This window comes from Magallana gigas, chromosome 1, assembly GCF_963853765.1.
Source record: "Magallana gigas chromosome 1, xbMagGiga1.1, whole genome shotgun sequence".
In the NCBI taxonomy this organism is placed as follows: domain Eukaryota; kingdom Metazoa; phylum Mollusca; class Bivalvia; order Ostreida; family Ostreidae; genus Magallana; species Magallana gigas.
Genome location: NC_088853.1, coordinates 39,369,798 through 39,390,481, shown reverse-complemented (window position 1 = coordinate 39,390,481; position 20,684 = coordinate 39,369,798). Strand labels below are relative to the sequence as shown.

Below are 20,684 nucleotides of genomic sequence, written 5' to 3'. Positions count from 1 at the left end.
TGCATGATATTCATATAGGCGTAGGGTACAATATGTTCATTGTTTACAAATTAATGTATAAGGTTTACTACTAATCTGTCGTCGTATAAAAATGTATGTAATTAAACAAATGCCAGGACATAAACATCTATTTGCACATCATAAACAGTAAATATCAGAACAAAAGTATCTGGTCAACTCGCCCTGTACTTTCCGCCATGACGTTTATTAGTTAAACCGTGTTCCTGAGCACCCCGTTGTGGAGAGGTATTTCCATCAAAACTAAAATCCTATCAAATTGTTCCATTTTATTTGTTCACCTTTTTGTATTAACCAAAGATGTCAGATCCAAAGTGTCTGTCAGCGATGCAAAATAAACTCGTCCTGCATTTATCGCAATGATGATAATTAGTCAATCCGCGTCCTTGGTTGTCCCGTTCTGGAAAGTTCTGCCCCATCTTCTCACCAAATGCCGTTCTTCGCAAGCCTCTAATACATCAAAACTAAAATCACGCATTCAAAAAACGAATTGAATTATTTTTTTTATTCAACTCTTGTTGAATCTTAATGTCCTTGTGCACTACAAGTAAGTTCCCCTTTAATCTATTCACTTTTTACGTAATCATTCAATATTATTACATTGTAAGTATATATTTTGATGCAAACACCCACTGATTTGGATCCGCCCAGCCGTGCCACCACCTTACTCTTATATTTGCTACTTCGTGGTAGTTTATCGAAAATGAAAGTATGTTTTTGATTAATTTCAGACTAGTTACTTATCAGGTATAATTCAATTATAGCTTATGGACATCATCTAATACTAGTCAGAATATCAAATGTATAAGCAAGTTACAATATTGCAGGCATTTCGAAGTTTATTGGCAAAAGGTCTGAATTCATACGTATAGATATTACAAGGCTTCGAGGGCGACAATAACAGGATGAGGTGACAGGAAAACCCTTTAATAGTGTTAGGTTGCCCGATGCCGAAGCAATGTAATATATGTAACATAAGGTTAGCTTTAGAAAAAAAAAGGGGGGGGGGGGGGCTTCTGTATCCAACTTCTCAATCTTTCAAGGTAAATTAAGGAACAATAATCTTTCCTGCCAGAAAAAGTGGGAGGGCTGAACCCTCTATCATGCTATGTTTCTAATGGTTAGGTATGACTTTGCAAAAAAAGTGGGGGGGGGGGGTTAAGCCCCCCCCCCCCCCCCAGCCCCCCCCCCCCCCCCGTTCCGACGCCTATGAATACATATATGCAAACTTCGGACCGTGGCTGCAGACGTTACCCGTGAAAGTGAAAGTCAGTGTGACTGACGATGCGCAGTTCGACCTGCAAACTGATCAGTTTCATAACTAATTCGAACTGTCTAATTCCCACCCAGAATTCAGAATTACACAAGCGCATTTGAAGTTTAATCCAAACCTAATTAGTCAGCCCACGGGACTAATACACAGGTAAAATTGCAACATATGTTCAACATATGTTTCGAGTAACATATGTTGAACATACGTTGAACATATGTTGAACATATGAATTTTTCACAGTATGTTGAACATATGTTTGAACTATATTGTTAACATATGTTTGAAAAATACGTTAAACATATTACAGACTAAAAACATATGTTGAACATATATTTGTGGTAATCATATGTTCAACGTATGTTTAACATATTTTGAACATATGTTTGTTTAAAACATATGATCAGCATATGTTTTCAATTTGCGTTATGTTGATATTAAACATGTTTGTTGGCTTAAATTTTTAGATATGTAGTAATGAATACGTGTATAAACAAATTATATAATCATCATTAGCCATGCATTTTTTTCATATGAAGTGTTTCGTTAACAAATCCGGATTTAAGCCTGAATCGGTTTTAAATTTAGTGTTCATAAACATACGTCAGATTTTACGTGGCGGAGGCAGAAGATCAATCTGCAGGATGAATTTAAACTTGTACTTGTAAGGTAAGAATGCGTTTTGATTTACCTATTTAAAATTATATAGTGGCAATGAGTCAATCTACGGGCTGTAGTTGTGTTCTTCTAGAAAATTCGGATTGAAAAACCATACTGTATAAAATAATGTAATGTCAACAACTGCAACCGACGGTCATCATTGTTGTTAAACTTTTATATTAACATTTTCCAGTGTCTTCGCCTGTGATAACACTACGTATCGATTTTGTACTATAAAACCCATAATGCAAATGACGCCAAATCAAGGCGCCAGCGGGGTTCGCTTATCTATCATTTAAATATATAACGGTACGATGGCTTAAAGTTATATAAATATAAGTAATAAGGAATCATTCTTTGAATATTATGATATGATAATTTCGGTCAGGGTGTGATCAAATCTATCATAAAGCCCTTCGGGCTTTATTGGATTTGATCACGCCCCGACCGAAATTATCACCTCATAATACTCAAAGAATGATTCCTTATTCCTTATTAAAAACCAGCTCTATAATTGAACCTCTAAGGCTGTTGAAATTGTTATAAAAATACAGTGAATAAATCATACAGTAATTACCATGTTTACGAATGACAGAATGTAGAATATCTCAGAAAAGGTTAGGTCTGTAAATTTCTTCACACAAAGCTACAACTCAACAGCTTACTGTCTATAGTTTATTTAGACCTTACAAGTTTAATGGTAAACAAGCATAAAAATGTAGATTTGAAAAATATATTAAGATCAGACGCATTTAAAAACTTGGAAAGTGAAAGTACGTAGCCCCAAAAACTAGAGCAAAGCTCATTGCAAAGCAATGAGTATGTCTTATATTGCTGTTTTAAATCAGTTATTAATGGAAAAAGTCTTTACAATCCCACAGGGAAATTCCTAATGTATTATTTTGTGTCAACACAAATTGTACAATGATTTATATCTTTTCATTGAAATATTATTATCAATTCAATTTATTTTTCTTTTTAAAAAATCTTTATCAATATTTATAGTGTAATTTTTATTACATGCTAATTGAAAAAAGTAATTTTATTTTAGGAATGCAGTGACTAGTAGACACATCACAGATGGCATCAAATAACACAGTGTCAGAGATTATGAAGAAGTCAGTACATAATTACAAAAATTTCTTACATTTCTTCAAAACTGCAGCATGATGTTAAATTTTTAAACATGTAATATTATTGTAGTAAAGTTAATTAGGTTCAATGAATATCAAATAATGAGTAACACTGTTTGACAGAGTATTATAATTTGTAGCAAATGGATGTAGTAGTGCAGAGGTTTGTATTAAAGATATCTTGGATGCAGTCTGAAGACGATGAATGAATGAATGATCCAGGATCCAGATATTCGTCCTGAGCTCAAAGATATCTGCACAACATTTTCTATACAAGTTATGGTAATTAAATTTAAACATGGCTCTGACTGTATGATTGATGTTAATTATAAAATTTTCTTAGTTCTAATGATTTTTTGTAAGATTTTAAAATCTCACTTTGTAAAAATAACACAAATATATTAATGGTTTTCCACTTCTTAATTTGCAAAATTTTAAAAGGTCTGATTGTGGTTACTTGCATTTGTATTAATATTTTAGACAGAAGTTTAGACTTGACTTGTGAAATGATAAATAGCACATCAAAAAAGAAGTTGGACAAAAAGTGGGATTAATGCAGGTATATAGTTATAAATTTCTCTCTCTCTCTCTCTCTCTCGACACAGATTGCCGTTATAAAATTCTTTATAATTTTTTGGGGGTTTCAAAATTATTGTAGGGATGAGCGCAGTCTCTGTATCTTAATATGTGCATAAAACTAATTAAAGTATGTTTGTTTCCTATTATAAATTAATCGGTGAAATTTCTCTCTCTCTCTCTCTCTCTCTCTCTCTCTCTCTCTCTCTCTCTCTCTCTCTCTCTCTCTCTCTCTCAGTTCATCTGGTTATTAAACAAAATAAAGATAATGAACCAAAAATGCATCATTTAATTTGATAATCGGTTTAAGGTTTGTATTTTATTTTTCAATTTTCAATATTTCTAGGTCTAACTCTAGATCTGCTAGATACAAGACTCTCAACTGTCTTTGTTATATCGGGCAGGATATTACTGCTTTGTTTGTCTAGACATAGTTTTGTTCGTTTGTGTATATTTAATTAGAGTCTATTGTTTGTCTAACTTAAGAAAACCCCTGGAACTAACACAAAATATACAAGATATACACAACAGTTGTGTCGTGTGCCCAGGTGCAGGTTTGTGTATATCTAATTATCTTCTTGAATATCTTCTTTTCTGCTCCCATACTACGAATTTGTTAAAAACTTAATGCATGAATATGATGTCCATGAAGCCCACTACCAATATTGTGAAATTCATGGCCCCCGGGTCAGGGGCTCTTGCTCTAGGGTGGGGCCAATATGGCCAAATAGAAAAAAATGCATTAAGTCTTAGAAAATCTTCTCTACTCCCATATATATTTGTCAAAAACTAAATGCATAATTATAATGTCCATGAAGCCCTCTACCAAAATTATAAACTTCATGAGCCCTGTGTCAGGGGGTTCAGGCTCTAGAGTTGGGCCAATATGGCCATATAGTTAAAATGTATTAAATAAAAAAAAATTTTCTTTACTCCCAAACATGTGGGCAAAAAACTGAATAAATAGTTATGATGTCCACTAAATCCTCTTCCTAAATTGTGAAAATCGGGGCCCCAGGATCAGGGGTTTCAGGACATTTGGGGGGGGGTATAGTGTTAATGCATATAATATTTTAAAATCTTCTTTTCCATTCTCACACATCTGTATAAAAAAAACTGACTTTAACTGTACCGATCAATTATGAAATAAATATATACATTAAAAAAAAAACTGTACCGATCAAACCCAACCTAGCAGTCAAGACGAACTTTTTTGATCGTAACAACAGGAGTAAGTAAATAACTTAGAATCTTCAAATTGTTATAGTTAACAAAACAAGTACAAGTAGGAATTAGACTAAAACCATTCCTGCTTCACTCCCCTCTGCTATCATCATTATTATAGGTATACATAAACATGTCGCTGGCGTAGTATATATATAAAACTTCGATTTCTCTCACTTTCCGTTCCAATTTTCTAGTAAAGAAGTGGGGGGGGGGGGCACTCCACACTAATATTTTTTTTAAAAAAATCTACTTGATCATAAGTACATCACTTAAGCACAGTTGAAACACAGTGCATTTATTATCGATACCCTTCACTGTAAAATATACATTAACGTAAAACTACTTTTTCTTTTTTATTTTATTCCGTTTATTAACGAGGCCGGGCCTAATTTGTTTTGCCCTCGATTTTTGAATGAAATTTTTTACATGAATTTCTACTGATATAATTATTATTATAAAATAAAAAAAATAAGACATTTACCACAGCGTTTGTTTAAGGGGTCATCTCAAAGTTTGTTATTTTTTAACATAGGACCCTATGGTATTTTGCTTGAAATGTATCAATTTTGCACATTTTTTACATTTTTTTTTTAAATTTCTGTCCTAGGGATTTCTTTTTCTGTTCTACATATTAAAGTTATTGCTAAAAGGCATCAAATGGTCAAATAAAAGAAACCTTATACCTCCTTGTTTGTTCCAGGGGTCTTATCAGGGTTATTTTTTGTATGCCCAATTTCCAAGTTTGTCAGATAATGCATGGTTATTTTTTATTTGACAAAGACGAAAATGGTGATCTTTATAGTATTATTAAAACATTCAGACATATTTTAGTAATAAATAAATATATGACATCACACATTAAAGGTCATTAATATAAAATACATGGTTACTGTTTTGAAATATATAAATTAAGCTATATTTATGCGGGTTGAGAAAACGTGACAGAAGGCTAGGCTTGCTGAACCCTCTTCACGTTTGCAACCGAGCCCAAATATAGCTTATACTTCGAGACATTTATGTTTATTCCACAATATAATATTAATTTTACGCATCAAACGAGCTATTTTCAACAAATTTCGCTGAATATCAGCAGTTGACACTATCACGCCATGGCGTCAACAAAGCAAAAAGATGACGTCACAATAAAAATAAAACCCTGCGCGAAAGCGTGCGTACTCGTTCTGTACTCGGCCTCGTTAAATCAAATTATGCATCCGTCTCGTAAGTTATATTTCCCCCAAAAAGTTACATATTATTTAGCTCAATCAAGTAAGTATTTAATGAAGAAGTTAGAAATGGCATTTAATCAAATATGCTTTAATCCTTAGTTTACTTTTTTGTCTCGAACCGTATCAACCAACTTAAATAAATAATACAAAACATACGCCTTTCGATAATTTTATTATACACAACAATTGTAATACCGTCTTCCCAAGACACAAATTGTATTAAAAATAAAATCCGTTGAAAAAAATGAAAATTTTTTACAAAGCAACAAACATGTCTTTCGTTGCAGCTGAGATGCCAAAAAAAAAAACACGATAGAAACTTCTTTAAAAAATATTATTTAGTTATACAATATTTATTCTATCAAAATATTTGTTAATTACGTAGTCAATTTATAATTTGATTGTTCATGATTACTAGAAAAAAAATAAATTGAATTTCAAGCTATATTTTAGGCTTTAGAGAGTATGGAAAAATCTTTACAATAATAAATGTTGCTATGAGCAAACCAGGCAAAAGTTAATTGATCTACATCAATGTTTATTTGAATGCAATATCTTTTAACAAAATGTGATGTATACGTAGAAATTTTATAGATCCTCAGAATAGTAATTGTCACTATACCCAAAAAGATAAAAAAAAAAAAAGTTTTTATAGTAACAGTTTAGGGTTTCTGTGAGTGTATGTCTGTGCACTATTTGCCTGTAATATCAGCATTTAAAAAGGCTGGGGGTTTGATACATACATTCATGCAAAAATATCAATTTTGTGGTTAAGTAAGTTGGTACATAAATTCATGCAAAAATATCAATTTTGTAGTTAAGTAAGTTGGTACATGTAGCTCAACCTTCTGTTCATAAAAAAGAACTATAGTCCTAACCATTGAAAGAGTACTCCAAGTATCCTGAATAATAACTTTTAACGGGAACAACATTATAAGGCTAGTTTCAAGGTTACAATTAAATCTTACACGAGTATAATTTTGGTGATCCTGGGCTGCTTGCCCCCCCTCCTCCCCCTTACCACCCACCCCATGTAGGACTTTGCCGTGAACATTTCTAGGCGGTCCGTTTGTTTGATTAAAGAAACAAATACAATTTAATATTTTTTTTTAAATAAAAAAATTAACGTTAATTTAAACAAAGTATTGTTTTCATGATGTTTGGGTTGCTCAGATGATTCCCAATAACTGCATGTAACATTAGCTTTATAATGCCTTTTATGCTAGATTAGTTCTGTATTGTAACCAAATCACAAGCTCGGAAGACCCTGCAAACCGCTTCGGAAGAAGTGCACTGATCGAACGGCAAAAACAAAACATGTGTAAAGCAAATAATCAAAGAATATGACTAACATAAAATTAAAAAAAATAAACGAATGTACACATATTTACAAGGCACTGATACGGCGCACATTCCGTTTAAAATTATTGCATGGAATAACAAATCACAAGCTCGGAAGACCCTGCAAACCGCTGCAGAAGAAGTGCACTGATCGAACGGCAAAAACAAAACATGTTTAAAGCAAATAATCAAAGAATATGACTAACATAAAATTAAAAAAATAAACGAATGTACACATATTTACAACGCACTGAGAGAGAGAGAGAGTAATCAATTAGCATCTGTATTTACTGTATTTACACTTATATAACTATATTATTAGAGTTGTTTATATAATAATTTGGAAGGTAAGTATCTTTATTTGTTTTTGTTTTTCTAAGCATAGTTCGGTGCATTATTACACATCATTTTCTTTGGTCCCGTTTCCTTTGGTATACCAATCCAACACTCTACCGATGGAACTAAATGGTTAACCCACTAGCCACAGCTTATGGAAATTTCCATATATACTCTTACTTCATTACACTGGACCCAAAATAAGATGAATTAAAATCAACTGTGTATTTGAAAATTTGCCAGAAAGTATCAAAAATCGAATTGATGAAAGTAAATTGTAACAGTTTAAACCAGGCCTCTAGCATTCGTGTTGATATAAGATGGCTCTCCCATTTCCATATATTCGTTATCGTACGCCTTGTTGTGGAAAGCATCAAAAGTGTTGTTATACACAGCTGGAACCATCTCCTTATTTTGTTGTTGTCTTGCGTTGTTTCTCGCTATTGACATCCTTTGTTTAAAAATATATGTTTCAATGTAACAATAATTTGCAATAATGTATAAGAATGAACGCAACAGTGTTTATAGAAATACAGCAAAACTCGAATATAACGAACACGAATATAGCAAATTTACGGCTATAACGAATTATTATTCATGTCCCGGCAAATTTCTTATATAAACCTATAGATAATTGATGTATTTAACGAACAGGGTTATAATGAATTTACGGCTATAACGAAGTAATTTTAAGACCCCCGCTGGCAAAATTTTAACGTATTTTATCATTTTTTTCCATTTCATATTCCATTGAAGAAACATGCAATTTTAAGATGCATTTATAAAATACTTAAATTGAAATAGTATACGGATTTTAAAAAAAAAAATGAATTGAAATGGTTATATTGACATTTTTTGTAAATGACGGTTATACTAATTTTATAACTTACGATACTTTAGAAAACTGTTAACCAGAAAAACCCTTAATTATTTTATAACGAATTTGCAATAATATTTTTTACGAATTCGTTATAAACGTATAGCAAATTACGGCTATAACGAAGTTTTTTCCATGGTCCCCTGAAATTCGTTATAAGCGAGTTTTGCTGTATTCACATTCTTTTTTAGAATCTTACCTTGTCAGTACAATATATAAGATTAGAGCTCCGATGATGATAACCAAGAAACATACAACACCGATCAGGCTGTATAGAAAAATCGCCATGACTTTTTCTTTATCAACTGTTAGTGAAATAGAGGACATACGTAAACAAAGAGATTTTGTAAAACAATATAATAAAACAAACTAAAGACCAAAGAAACATTTTTTTTTGAAATTATATATTATTTGAAATTAGAATAATTTTAATTTAATTTGCATTACTACTTTTTATTGGCCTCACAGAACCACTTATTTAAATGGTAAAATACATCTTTGATAGACATCGAATATCTATTAGAAGGAAATTATTTTGATGTAAAAAAGGAGATATCAATAGTTTAAAATAAACTGTGTTCGATCATATCCAAAACAAAATCTTATGGAATTATTCGGTTAAAACGAAAATGTAAAAAAAACTGTTACACAAAGCATGATAGTTTCAGTGGGGCCAACCAAATAACTATTATAAAAATCATCGTAAAATGACAAGGCAATACTGTTAACGTATACAAATTGGTGGTTTATTTAGCGTTTTTTTGTAGAATGTGGCTTTTGCAAAATCAAGTACATTGCAACTTGCCATGTATGTACTGTAAACCAACTACTACTCGCGACGGCTATAATTCGCCAATTACCTGAGATGAACTGCGCAGCCATGTTAAGGCTGTCCGAAGCTAAATATATATATATATCGAAAAATGATACTATTTTAATTATCGAAAAATACTTTAACCGAGCGAGTTTCTTTAAACTTTTATTACATTAATTAACAGTGACATCCAACACTATAGTTGATGTATTTTTGTGACGTCATATATTTCTCTTAAGCACGTGACGGGTGTATTCAAACACGGTAAATAATCTATAAAAATCGCATCGGTGCAAGTGAATAATGACATTATATCAAAAATATTCTTATGAAAAATCCTTCGATAAATAATTTATTTTGCAGTTCTTGCTGGGGATTCATATAAATATTTCGTTTATTTGAAATATTGTCAAAACATTTCGCACCGCCATCGAATTAGGCACATTTTTACCTTTTAGGGTCGATTTACACAAAATCGGGTCAATCGGTAGATTTCCCCCAGCAATATTCACATTGGTACTTATTTTTTCTCCCGATTACACGTAAAATATACTAGGATTGTTTTTATCTTTCACTTGCGCCTAGCCGTTTTTTATATGCAAATACATATCACCATTCATTAGATTACACGTAGCAAGGGGAGTCTCAAAACTAATAGTTTATGAATAGTTATTTACCTATTACGAAGCTTTAATACGGTTGATTTTTTTATACTCCATATCGGTGATATTGAATTTAGTATCACTAATATATTTAACAGTGTCTATGTAAGGGAATGAAGCGGTTTTATTATGCACATATCACTTATGACGTTACGATACATTCCCTAAGAACGATCGAAAGGAATGCAGATCGTGACGTCAAAGTTAACTACATGTATGACGTCATATCTTATGAAGTACAGACACGTGACTTCCTACATATCACTGTGAAATTAATCAGGCAGCCTTAACATAGCCGCGTGGATCGCGGCGACTAATTTTCGGAACCAAACCTTATCCACACCTTAATTATAAACGAGCGCAGCGAGGCGGCGCGGAGCGCCGCTCGCGTAGCGAGCTCCATAGTCAAGCGGAGAAAATTCGAGTTGAAATCTACACATTGTTCAAAGAAATTTTGATGAGGCCACGTGAAAGGTTCTATATATCCCAATAATCCTTTGCGGTGCATAGCAACATGGTGGAACAGGAAGCGTTTCTAAGGAGAATTCTTACCTCTTAATCGTATACATCTATTTCATTTATAACAACAAAAATCCTTTAAAAACACTAAAGTAAACAACACATATTCTTACGTAAAAAAACTGTACCTATCTGGAATTTTGTTGACATATGACGTCATTTCCTTCCCCGAATTTTTCCGACAATTTACGAGAACTGTCGAGCGCAAAAGAAAGTTAAGTATGACGTCACAGTGACTTCGCGCAATTGAAATTTACAGGTGGATCAAGCATATGTACTGGGCGTAACGTGTAGTAAGTACTCAGTATCAGTGTTAATGGTGACTCTTCGGCTGATTTGTTTTGTTTTGATCATATATTTTTTGCTTAGTAAATACAGATGCAAGTTCCGTACTTAACTGCATGACTGTCATATTGATTCAATTGTAATATGCACGCGTGAGGTAGGTGACAAAAAATTATTTAAAAAATGTCTTCAGCGCATATATATATATACATGTAGCATACAAAAATTAACAAAATTATTAACGAATTGGTGATACAGAGGAAAATAACATCAAGGAACAAAATAGGAAAATACACACTCGGACAAGCAATTCATTGTTTACTGATCTTAATTATCAATATTAAAAAGTAAAGGCATGATAAAACATGATTGTCTTTTAATAAAAAAAAGAATCAAACAGCTTTGATTCAACATATCTTAATAAGTCTGTTTTACATTTAATTTTGGTTCAGTGGTAGTTTGTTTATTAAGTGTATTAGCCTAAAATGGACAATTGGAATAACTGTTTGATAACTTCGGGTTCCATGCGGTGATAAACGTTTTCGAGACAAAGCCAAAGTTTTTAGGTTGGGACAAGTCAACAGGTTAAAGTTGCATTTAACAATGTTGAGAGATGTTTGGTTCCTTCTGCGCTCGCCCCAACGGTCACACCGTAAAACATATTATTACAACTACATGGCAAATACTGGTCTGTGGCGAGATCTATTCGTGACAATGAGGCTCTCGCGAACAACGAGAAAAGTTGTCACTCTAGAATAAAGGGTGGTAACAGTAACAGTATGCATTACGTTAGAAACTTACAGGATTACGCTACTCAAGTTAAGGACAACGTCTTGCTTACCATTTTTCACCAAGTATCGTACACCACAAATAAAAAAAAATTGCAGTAATTTGTTGATGCTTATTATTAGTAACAAGCCGGGAATGAATTTTGTAACGTTTTAAGTATAAAATGACAGTTGGTTGCCTTCAAAATAGTTCGAAATTAAAAATACTACCCGAATTTCCAGAAGTATGTAAAAAAAAAAAACACCACGAACCGTCCTTGCACAATCTTTCTGAATATCCTGCTCCACATCCAGTTCGACAGGTTCCAGTGACGGAAGAACACTGTGTTGCATTATTACAGTGGCCACACGTCTCGTTGCAATTGTACCCATAATGACCAATGTCACAATCTGAGAAAAATTAATATTGTTAACTGTATTAAGTATTCTATTAACAATGTGGTGACTTTACCGAATGTACAAATAAACATAACTTTATGTACATTAATGTATAGAACTCATTTTTTTCAAAAATGGCACATAAAACAATGTGGTTCTCAAGCGACGATTTATTTGACTTTAAAACAGTAAAAGTGATGTACGTTCTATGCACAAACGTCCGCGATATCCAGCTGCACATCCTGTACGACATGTTCCAGTGACATGATTACACTCTGCCGGATCAATGCAGTGGCCACATGTATAAGAACATTTATATCCGTAGAGACCAATGTCACATTCTGAGGAATAAAACACAATTACAAATTATATACTCTATACAGGAAAATTGTCTTTGTCACTCCCCCACCAGAGTAACCTGTTTGGCAAGAAATGACAGTGGAATGACTTAAAAGGAACGTTTTTCATTGTACCAAACAAATACAAAAAAACCCACCAAAAAAAAAATAATAAAAAAAAACAGGAAAAAGAAAAGAATAAAAATACAAGAAAAAAAGTTGTACCGTTTGAAACAAATATAAACACACTGCAACAATTTACTGGTGTCCGCCAATAAAGATGACAAACAATGATTTATACTTTGCAATGCGTGTTCAGTTAATAATTTAAGGCTTCCTCCGACCCGGTCGTGATTGAATATTTTTAGGCTAGTTATCGTAAATTTATACTCAGTCAAATTATAACCTTTTCTCCAAATGACTTTTAAAAAATATCAATAGTAATTAAGCCTGCCAGTAGAGACATTCATAACTGAAAATCTATTCCAGTTGTGAACTGCCAACTTAGTAGCTGGTTTTCTTGTTTACACAAGACATTCATACATTAAAATTAAACCAGGTTTTATGAGTAAAAGACCAAGGGTAATTATAAATGAAACATGTTTTTTTTATTACCGGTACATATCAAATTTAAATCAGGAGAAATGATATGTGACAAAACAGTATAATGAGTAATATAAAACGAGCGCAGATTTATCGAAAAATATAGTAAAGTGTTGCACAAAATTTTTGAAGTTTATTCATTATGAATAGTCTTATACAAAAGCACACTAAACTATCATGGTTATAGTTACGTTGTCCTCAACTTGTTAACTTCAATTCGTTTCCCATTTCTTTCTTAAAACAAAATGCTTCAATTTAAACGTACCTTTTTTGCACAAACCTCCGGTGTACCCATAAGAACATCCCGTATGACAGATTCCATTCGTAGTGGAGCATTGCGATATATCATTGCAATGACCACATGTCTCATTGCAGTTGTATCCATAATTACCAATATCACACTCTGTAAGAAATGATGACAATATAGATAACTATCAAGTCCATGATATATATGTATTCATTGCGTTTTTTCTATTGGCCAATTAACACAACAAATTTGTAAAAATAACGAAATAAAATGAGCAACAACTGGTACTTTTAATAAAGGTTTATATCTATTTTGTGGAGAAAAAGAAAAAAGAAATTGGCGAAAATGAGATTTTCTTAATTTCTTAATTTTTTTGTTTAGAATACTAAAAAAAGTTGGTCGCCAAAGAAAATGAAATTTAAAATGCAATTTTATCAATAAGTTATACATTAAATCTTGTTGTACACGGCAAATGTGAACATATTTTGCTGTTTTGCTGTTTTGCTGTATATCAAGTAAAATGCACCCCCTCCCCCCGAAAAAACAAAAAACAAAAACAAAAACAAAAACAAAACAATTTAATGGCAACAAAACGACTTCACAAATATAAGTAACTCTTTATATTAAAATTGTACCTCAACCAGAAAAGAGTATGGCTTATGTTATCGTCTTAACTTACATAATTAAACACAATTCAAAAGGTAGATCAATTCGGTAAGATATAAACTAAACCAAATTATTGAGTGTTCACCCTTTATAATTATTTACTGTATAAAATAAACACATTTATTTGTCTTGCCGTCGGGGTAACTGATTATCAGTAAACTTTCAAGTAGTTAAGAACGATATATTGATCTAGACCTATGGTTGCGACCCGAGACCTTGACCTTTGTTGAATATCACAAATACTTCCGGCTTTGATGGATTTCGCCCAGAACTTTTGGAGTGTTTTAAGTTGCCGATGATAATGACGATACACTTATATAAGAGAACAGTTATGTTTTAATAACGTTTCCTTTTGATTGCTTTATATTTAAAACAATGTCCAGGACAAACGAAACAAAAGATTGAAATTGAGTACAATATGTAAGAACAATCGAGACTTTAACAGTAAACTTTCAAGTAGTTAAGAACGTTGAATTCATCTAGACCTCTGGTTGCGACCCGAGACATTGACCCTTGTTGAATATCACAAATACTTCCGGCTTTGATGGAATTCGCCCAGAGCTTTCAGAGTGTTTTAAGTTGCCGATGATACTGACGATACACATATAAGAGAACAAATATGTCGATTGCTTTATATTTAAAACAATGTCCAGGACAAAATAACAAACAGATTGAAAGTGAGAACAATATATAAGAACAATCTAGACTTTAACATTCCAACAGTTTCAAGGGTTTTTCTTTTGGAACTATAACTAAAGATTAGTACAATCGCATAAGATTGCCAATTGAATTTAGCACGCACAGAAAAATAATATTTTTTTTTCTTTTGACGTTTTGTTCGGGTAATTGTTTTCAATTAGTATTGCCTTATTTTATCTGTACCAATGATGAAAGTACATATCAGTTATGAAATATTAAACAAGTCACATAATTTTAATTTTAGATATTCAAAATATTATACTTTTCAGGATGAACAGTTAGAAGTTTTGTTCATTTTATACAACGCCGTCAATTTCTTTTTCTATTTTAAACAAAAGTAAAACGGCTATAATCTCGATAGAAACATATATGCACATTGAGTCTTCTCTTACTAAAGAATACGTATAACTCAATAGACTGAAACCTTCTTTGCACGATGGTCCAAAATATCCAGCACTACATCCTGTGAGACATATCCCAGTATCAGGGGAACATTGAGTCGGATCTTTACAATGACCACACATTTCATCATAGTAGTATCCATATGAACCAAATGGCCAATCTGCTAAAGAAAGACACAGAAGAAGACAGATAAAAAGTCATTTTAATGTGCATCATTAAGTGAAACCATTATTGATTATTAATAAACACTGTATTTAAAACACCTTTAGAGAATCACTGAACAGGCATTCTATGACCTTGGTATTGATGATTTCCATTGGAACCAGAGCAATGTGTTGTTACATGCATGTTAAACTGGTTCTACATTTTTAATTTCTTTTCGATTCAAAATATTTTTTATTTTACAGAGGTAGAAGTCTCTGCATATAATGTGTATGCACTTAGATAAATTTTATTGTTATGAAATGTCTGTCTTTGAATTAAGCAACTCCATTTTTATACAACGTAATTTACCTTTAAATTAATGACAACATATCAACGGCTTTTCTTTGTTTGTTTGTTTGTCAGTTTTTGTATTTGTTACTTAAAGTTGTTTGGTGGTAGTAAGATAAAAAAGACTTTTAAACTTGTTGAAAGATCATAAAAGTGCTAACCCTTGCATCATTTTTAAACACAAGGAATTAAAAAAATATAAAATTCTAAAAATAAGCCACTTAAACATGAAAAAATAAAATAGTCAATTAACACTGTTTATTGAAAAGTTGTACTTTTATTTTTTGCGCATTTTTCTGGAAAGAAGTTTTGTTTGTTTGTTCGTTTTTTTTTCGGTTTATTATAATTATATTAAGTTTAAAAAAACAACACTTTTTTAAAAATCGTTTATATTGTATAACATAGTTAACTACCTCAGAATGCAACGGACGTGCAAACTTTATTAATGCGCTTGACCATACATATAAATATTGTTCTTGTTATCCTCCTCTCTTTAAAACGACATTTTTATTAAGCGTAACTAGTGAAATATTCATCTATTGGAAATGAATCTATCCTAATCATGTTTTACACCAGCTGCAAAACATAACATAATTGGTTTATAGTAAGTGAAACTCTCTCACTTTATGTTATGGTCGTAAAACATTGTTAAAAATTGAGTAACTAAAGAATTTAGATTTAAAACTTTTGCCTTGAAACACTGTATCAATAATTGCATAATATTGATTTCTCGATCAATATTCATATTTTAATAGAAAAGAAAATAAGTTGCAATAATAAGACACATTATGAAAAGAATAAAAAATCTGATTGAAAACATTGTTTATAAAATTACTTGTTTCATGTTGTGGTTCAATGTCCATGTAGCTGGGTTTACAGACCAGACAGGCACACATCATTGGATCCCATACATCACAATCCGGGTTTAGTGTTGGACACCCTTTAACAGAATCGTCATAAGTATTACGTGTACTATATTGTATTTCAGTACTTTCATTTCTTAACTGTTCATTTTATTTTAAAGTAGCACTATAAACGTGTTCTAAATAGCATTTATTTTGTTATGCAAATATATTTTTTCTCAATAAGTCATTAAATGTTCTTATTTGTGTATTATCAACTACGCTTTTTGTAAAACCGCTTAATGAAAAACTTTGCTTTTTGTTTCACGACGATTGAGAAGCAACATCTATTATTTATATTATTACGTTTATATTTTGTTTGCAAAGATGTTAGCGCAAGGGTGTCTTAATGTGAGGGTAGCAGAATACATGAAGAAAACCATCACACTACGTAATTCATTGTACATACAACCAGAGTCGATAACAAAGATCGATATTCAAACTCATTAATTTTAGATCTGATAAACCGATAAACTTATCCTAACCATATAACTGATAAACTTATTCTTACCATATACCTCTACCTCACAAAGATCGTTCTCAGCAATATTATTATAGTCGCTTGGATAGTAAACTCCGGGTAATCTCTCATTGTAGTAGATGACATATTGTCCAAACATACGGCACGTCGTGTTGAATACCTCTGGTATAGTACTTATATTGAATTCAATGTCTTTGAAACACAGTATTCCATTTAATCTATCTGTTGAGTTGGACACATAGAGCGAAAATCCTAAGAAACTAGATATTCTGACGTTCAATTCATCTGTGTACAAAGTAATTTTAGATATAGTAAAAATAGTAAAAACAAAAACACAGACTTTAAAAAATAATCAAACAAGATAGGGTTTAATAAAAAAAAATCAAACAAAAAAAAAAACAAAAAAAAAAAACCCATCGTGAATCTTCGATCAGAGTACATTTAATGCACTTGAATATGGTAGACTGATTGAATTAACATTTCTGTTATACTCATGTTCTGTTATACTATTTATAGCGGGAACCACAAACAATAATATCGATGGAAATAAAACAAATGTAAATAACAACACATATAATAAAGAATTTAAGCGTCTTTCTTACATGAATATTACACATCAAGTTTTTCTTGTTTGTTTGTTGGGTTTTCTGTAGTTTTTAAAGTATTTGTCAGCCAGACTTTGTAGTTTACTACATTACCTTTCAGATTCTTTTACTACATCACATTAGTTTGGAGTGCTTTCAATTTACTTTTGTTTATGCATGTGCTAAATGATATAATATTAAAAAGTAGGATAGAAGTCATTAATTGGGTTGATATTTATCACAAAACTTAATGATAAACGCGATGACTTCAGAATTGTTATAGTCAACATTCCTTAGTTACATGTAGCAAAACACATTCGTCACCTGCATGTTGAGTTATTTGTCTCTCAGTTAATTCAATAGACAAGGCCATGCTCTACGTATGAGCAGTTTATAAGGCGTGGCAAGCTTTTGACAAAAAAGTTGAAAAAAAAACCCAGGACTTTCAACAGTCTCTTCTGAAGTCATGTGTTCCTTAGTTCTATGATCGATACAACGCCCTTCACAGTAAAGGCAATATTCCACTGGGTCGCATGCTGATACTTATTGTTAGACCATAATTGATCACCTGTATGTTATTGTCTACGATTTTCCGTTTGCCGATTTCGACAAAGAGTACATGGCGGGTGTGACCGGTCAGCAGAGGATGATGCTCACTCCTTCGTGGCACCTTATTCTCCCTCTGATTTTTTTTCAGAGATTCGTGTTTACTTTGCCCAGCTTTTATATTTTTCCTTTGGACCTTTGATTTTGAGCACTATTTGTTATCACCACATGTAAACCAATACTGATAATTTTATATTCATTTGTTAAATTAAAAAGAAATCAAATATACATACAATTAATACATCGATACATTGCAATATGAAGTAGCAATTGTATATATAATATCAGTTACTACTAATTTTAAAATCCTCGCGTGTGTTTTCCTTTGAAAATATATTACCCCATGTATTAATTTAAACATACTTCCCTTGCTGGTCAATGTTTATAAGTTTTTAATGTTTAAAATTATATTTTCGTTTTGCCTTTACGTTTATTAAGAGTGAGTTATTCGTAAAGTTTTATCTGTTTCTAGCAATGATTTAGTAATTACCCCAACATTGGTTATCCGTCATAAAATACAACGTGATGTGATCGATGAAGTGGACGCTGCCAAGGTCTACTCTCCAGATAGCAGTTTCATGTCCTGTTGCGGACACCGCGCATTGACCACCGTCGATGCTTAGATCTGACTTAAGTCCATCAACTGCATTGGCTGCGTCATATATAACATTGCCTTTATACGGGTTACTCTGATATGATGGCATGTAAAGGGCAACATTTTCTGTAGGGAAAAATAAACTCAGGAACATTAGGGAAATGTAATTTTGACCCTATGATTCAAATTTGAAAAAAAAAATGTTTTATGTATCATATAATAATTCTAAAGCAGAGTTCAATCTTGTATGAAAAGCCTTTAAAAAAAAAACATTTATCTTATCGATTGTACTTAATGATAGTGTTTAACATCAAAAGTTCAACGGTATTTGTAATACACTTAAAATCATTTATTATAAACATAAATAGTTTTGACAAGGAAATGCACAGAGTAGATTGAACAAGTAAAATGATTGCTATATTTGTTTAAAATAGATTCATCGATGATTGAAATGTATTGTGTATTTGTGAGACGCGTTCAAAATAGTACTGAAAAAAACTGCAAGAAAATAAAAAAAGTTTTGCAAACAATGGTTACATGACAGATACATGTTTATTTTAATGTTTTCATAAAATTATTAAGTTTGAAGGCATTTGAATCAATATTATAATAATGAAGAAAAACCCCCCCAGGTTTTTGTGCTTCAGAAATATATATGTACAATTTAACTATGAAATTTCAATTTTCTTTTTAGAGGGGAAACTCTGCGGGAAGGGGTCATTTAAGACCTTCATTGTATATTGTCGTTTTACAATATTCAACAATCAAATAAGTTTAGACTTATTACATAAAGTACTATCAAAGCAGACAATATAATGTAATACATGTACGTTACGGTTTTTTCTAACATCGATGCTTATTATCTACATTCATCAGTATGTACTCAGTAGAGTTGAGAACTTGAAAAAATCCAACACCACTTAGTACATATTTAATACAGTTGGTTGCGGCGATTTTAAGAATTTCCAAGATATTTTTAACACTTAAGTTGAGAATTGGGGCTGAGTACGTTAGGTTTTTGGTGGCGGCAGTGCCAGAAGGGAAAATATCATTTTTTTCAAAAATGTTAAGAGGGATTCACTGTCATTTAAATATATAATTGATGTGTGTATTGGTTAACCAAATTCCTTAGTCACATTAATGTACCATGAAGCGTTAAGGTGTTGACAGAAACTGTACAAGTCTAATTCGTGATGATAATAACTATAAAAAACTAAAAAAAAACTAAAATAATATCAAATCTTAAGGTCCTTAAAAGGTTAACACTTTCCAGCTTGTATGCACCCCCCCCCCCCCCCCAAAAAAAAAAGAAAAAGAAAAAGAAAGGGTTAACAACGATTTTCAATTATGTTAAATAAAATAAAACTATATTAAAAAGAAAATATGCACTTGATCAATAGTAAGAATTTTGATATAAAGTAAACTAAAACATTAACTCACCATACGCCTCTGTTACTTCTAACATATTTAACAACATGGTCAGGACAACAAGGAGACCCAACTCATGACAAATCAGAAGGTACATCGTAGAATGATGCAGACTTTGTATTCTCAAATCTTGATGAAAACTGACGATTTTTAAAAGATAAATTGATTTAAAAAATGTAAAGGTTAAAGGGGAAATGTATAAAGGGGCGTAGTATTGATAAGGAAGTTGAAGAATAACAAAAACAGAATTTGTAGGAATAAGGATTGCATGATTTTTTTCCCTCGAGATGAGATGCAATTGTGGAATTCCTGTTTTTGTTTTTTTATCGATGAGATACAAAAATGGTTCTGTGTTATTTTCCTATCTTCCTTTTTATCAATGTAAATCAAATAATGCAAGCATTGCAATTTCTTACCGCTGCTGTTCTTAGATTTTAATAACGCTAATTCTTTTAATTGTAATTCAATGTTAAAACACGTAATCAATATGCAACACGATTCTTATTTTGGCAGATGTATAAGCCAATC

General features: G+C 31.8%; 1 protein-coding gene across 3 annotated transcripts; it reads right to left on the bottom strand.

The window, feature by feature from the left end:
• Positions 1 to 7,750: 7,750 nt before the first annotated feature.
• LOC105319061 (multiple epidermal growth factor-like domains protein 11) lies at positions 7,751 to 20,284 on the bottom strand. Of its 3 annotated transcripts, none has more exons than XM_066066919.1 (10): positions 20,169 to 20,284; positions 18,624 to 18,854; positions 16,974 to 17,228; positions 16,396 to 16,500; positions 15,091 to 15,231; positions 13,320 to 13,457; positions 12,317 to 12,454; positions 11,988 to 12,125; positions 8,867 to 8,972; positions 7,751 to 8,241 (listed from the first exon to the last, which is right to left on the bottom strand). In XM_066066919.1, the coding sequence occupies exons 1-10, from the start codon at positions 20,251 to 20,253 to the stop codon at positions 8,076 to 8,078; spliced, it is 1,503 nt and encodes a 500-aa protein (XP_065922991.1). In that variant the 5' UTR covers positions 20,254 to 20,284; the 3' UTR covers positions 7,751 to 8,075. The 3 variants fall into 3 exon arrangements, with proteins under 3 accessions (XP_065922991.1, XP_065922997.1, XP_065923001.1); XM_066066925.1 differs by having other exon boundaries at positions 15,091 to 15,228; XM_066066929.1 differs by lacking the exon at positions 12,317 to 12,454.
• Between the last annotated feature and the right edge of the window lie 400 nt (positions 20,285 to 20,684).

Bases quoted from the DNA above. Each gene is read 5' to 3' on its own strand.
- LOC105319061 (XM_066066919.1), bottom strand. From the start codon at position 20,253: ATGTACCTTCTGATTTGTCATGAGTTGGGTCTCCTTGTTGTCCTGACC. The intron at 12,455-13,319 runs GTACGTTTAAAT...TTTATTCCTCAG, and splicing joins CGGAGGTTTGTGCAAAAAAG to AATGTGACATTGGTCTCTAC. The intron at 8,242-8,866 runs GTAAGATTCTAA...TTTTAAACAAAG, and splicing joins TTATATATTGTACTGACAAG to GATGTCAATAGCGAGAAACA.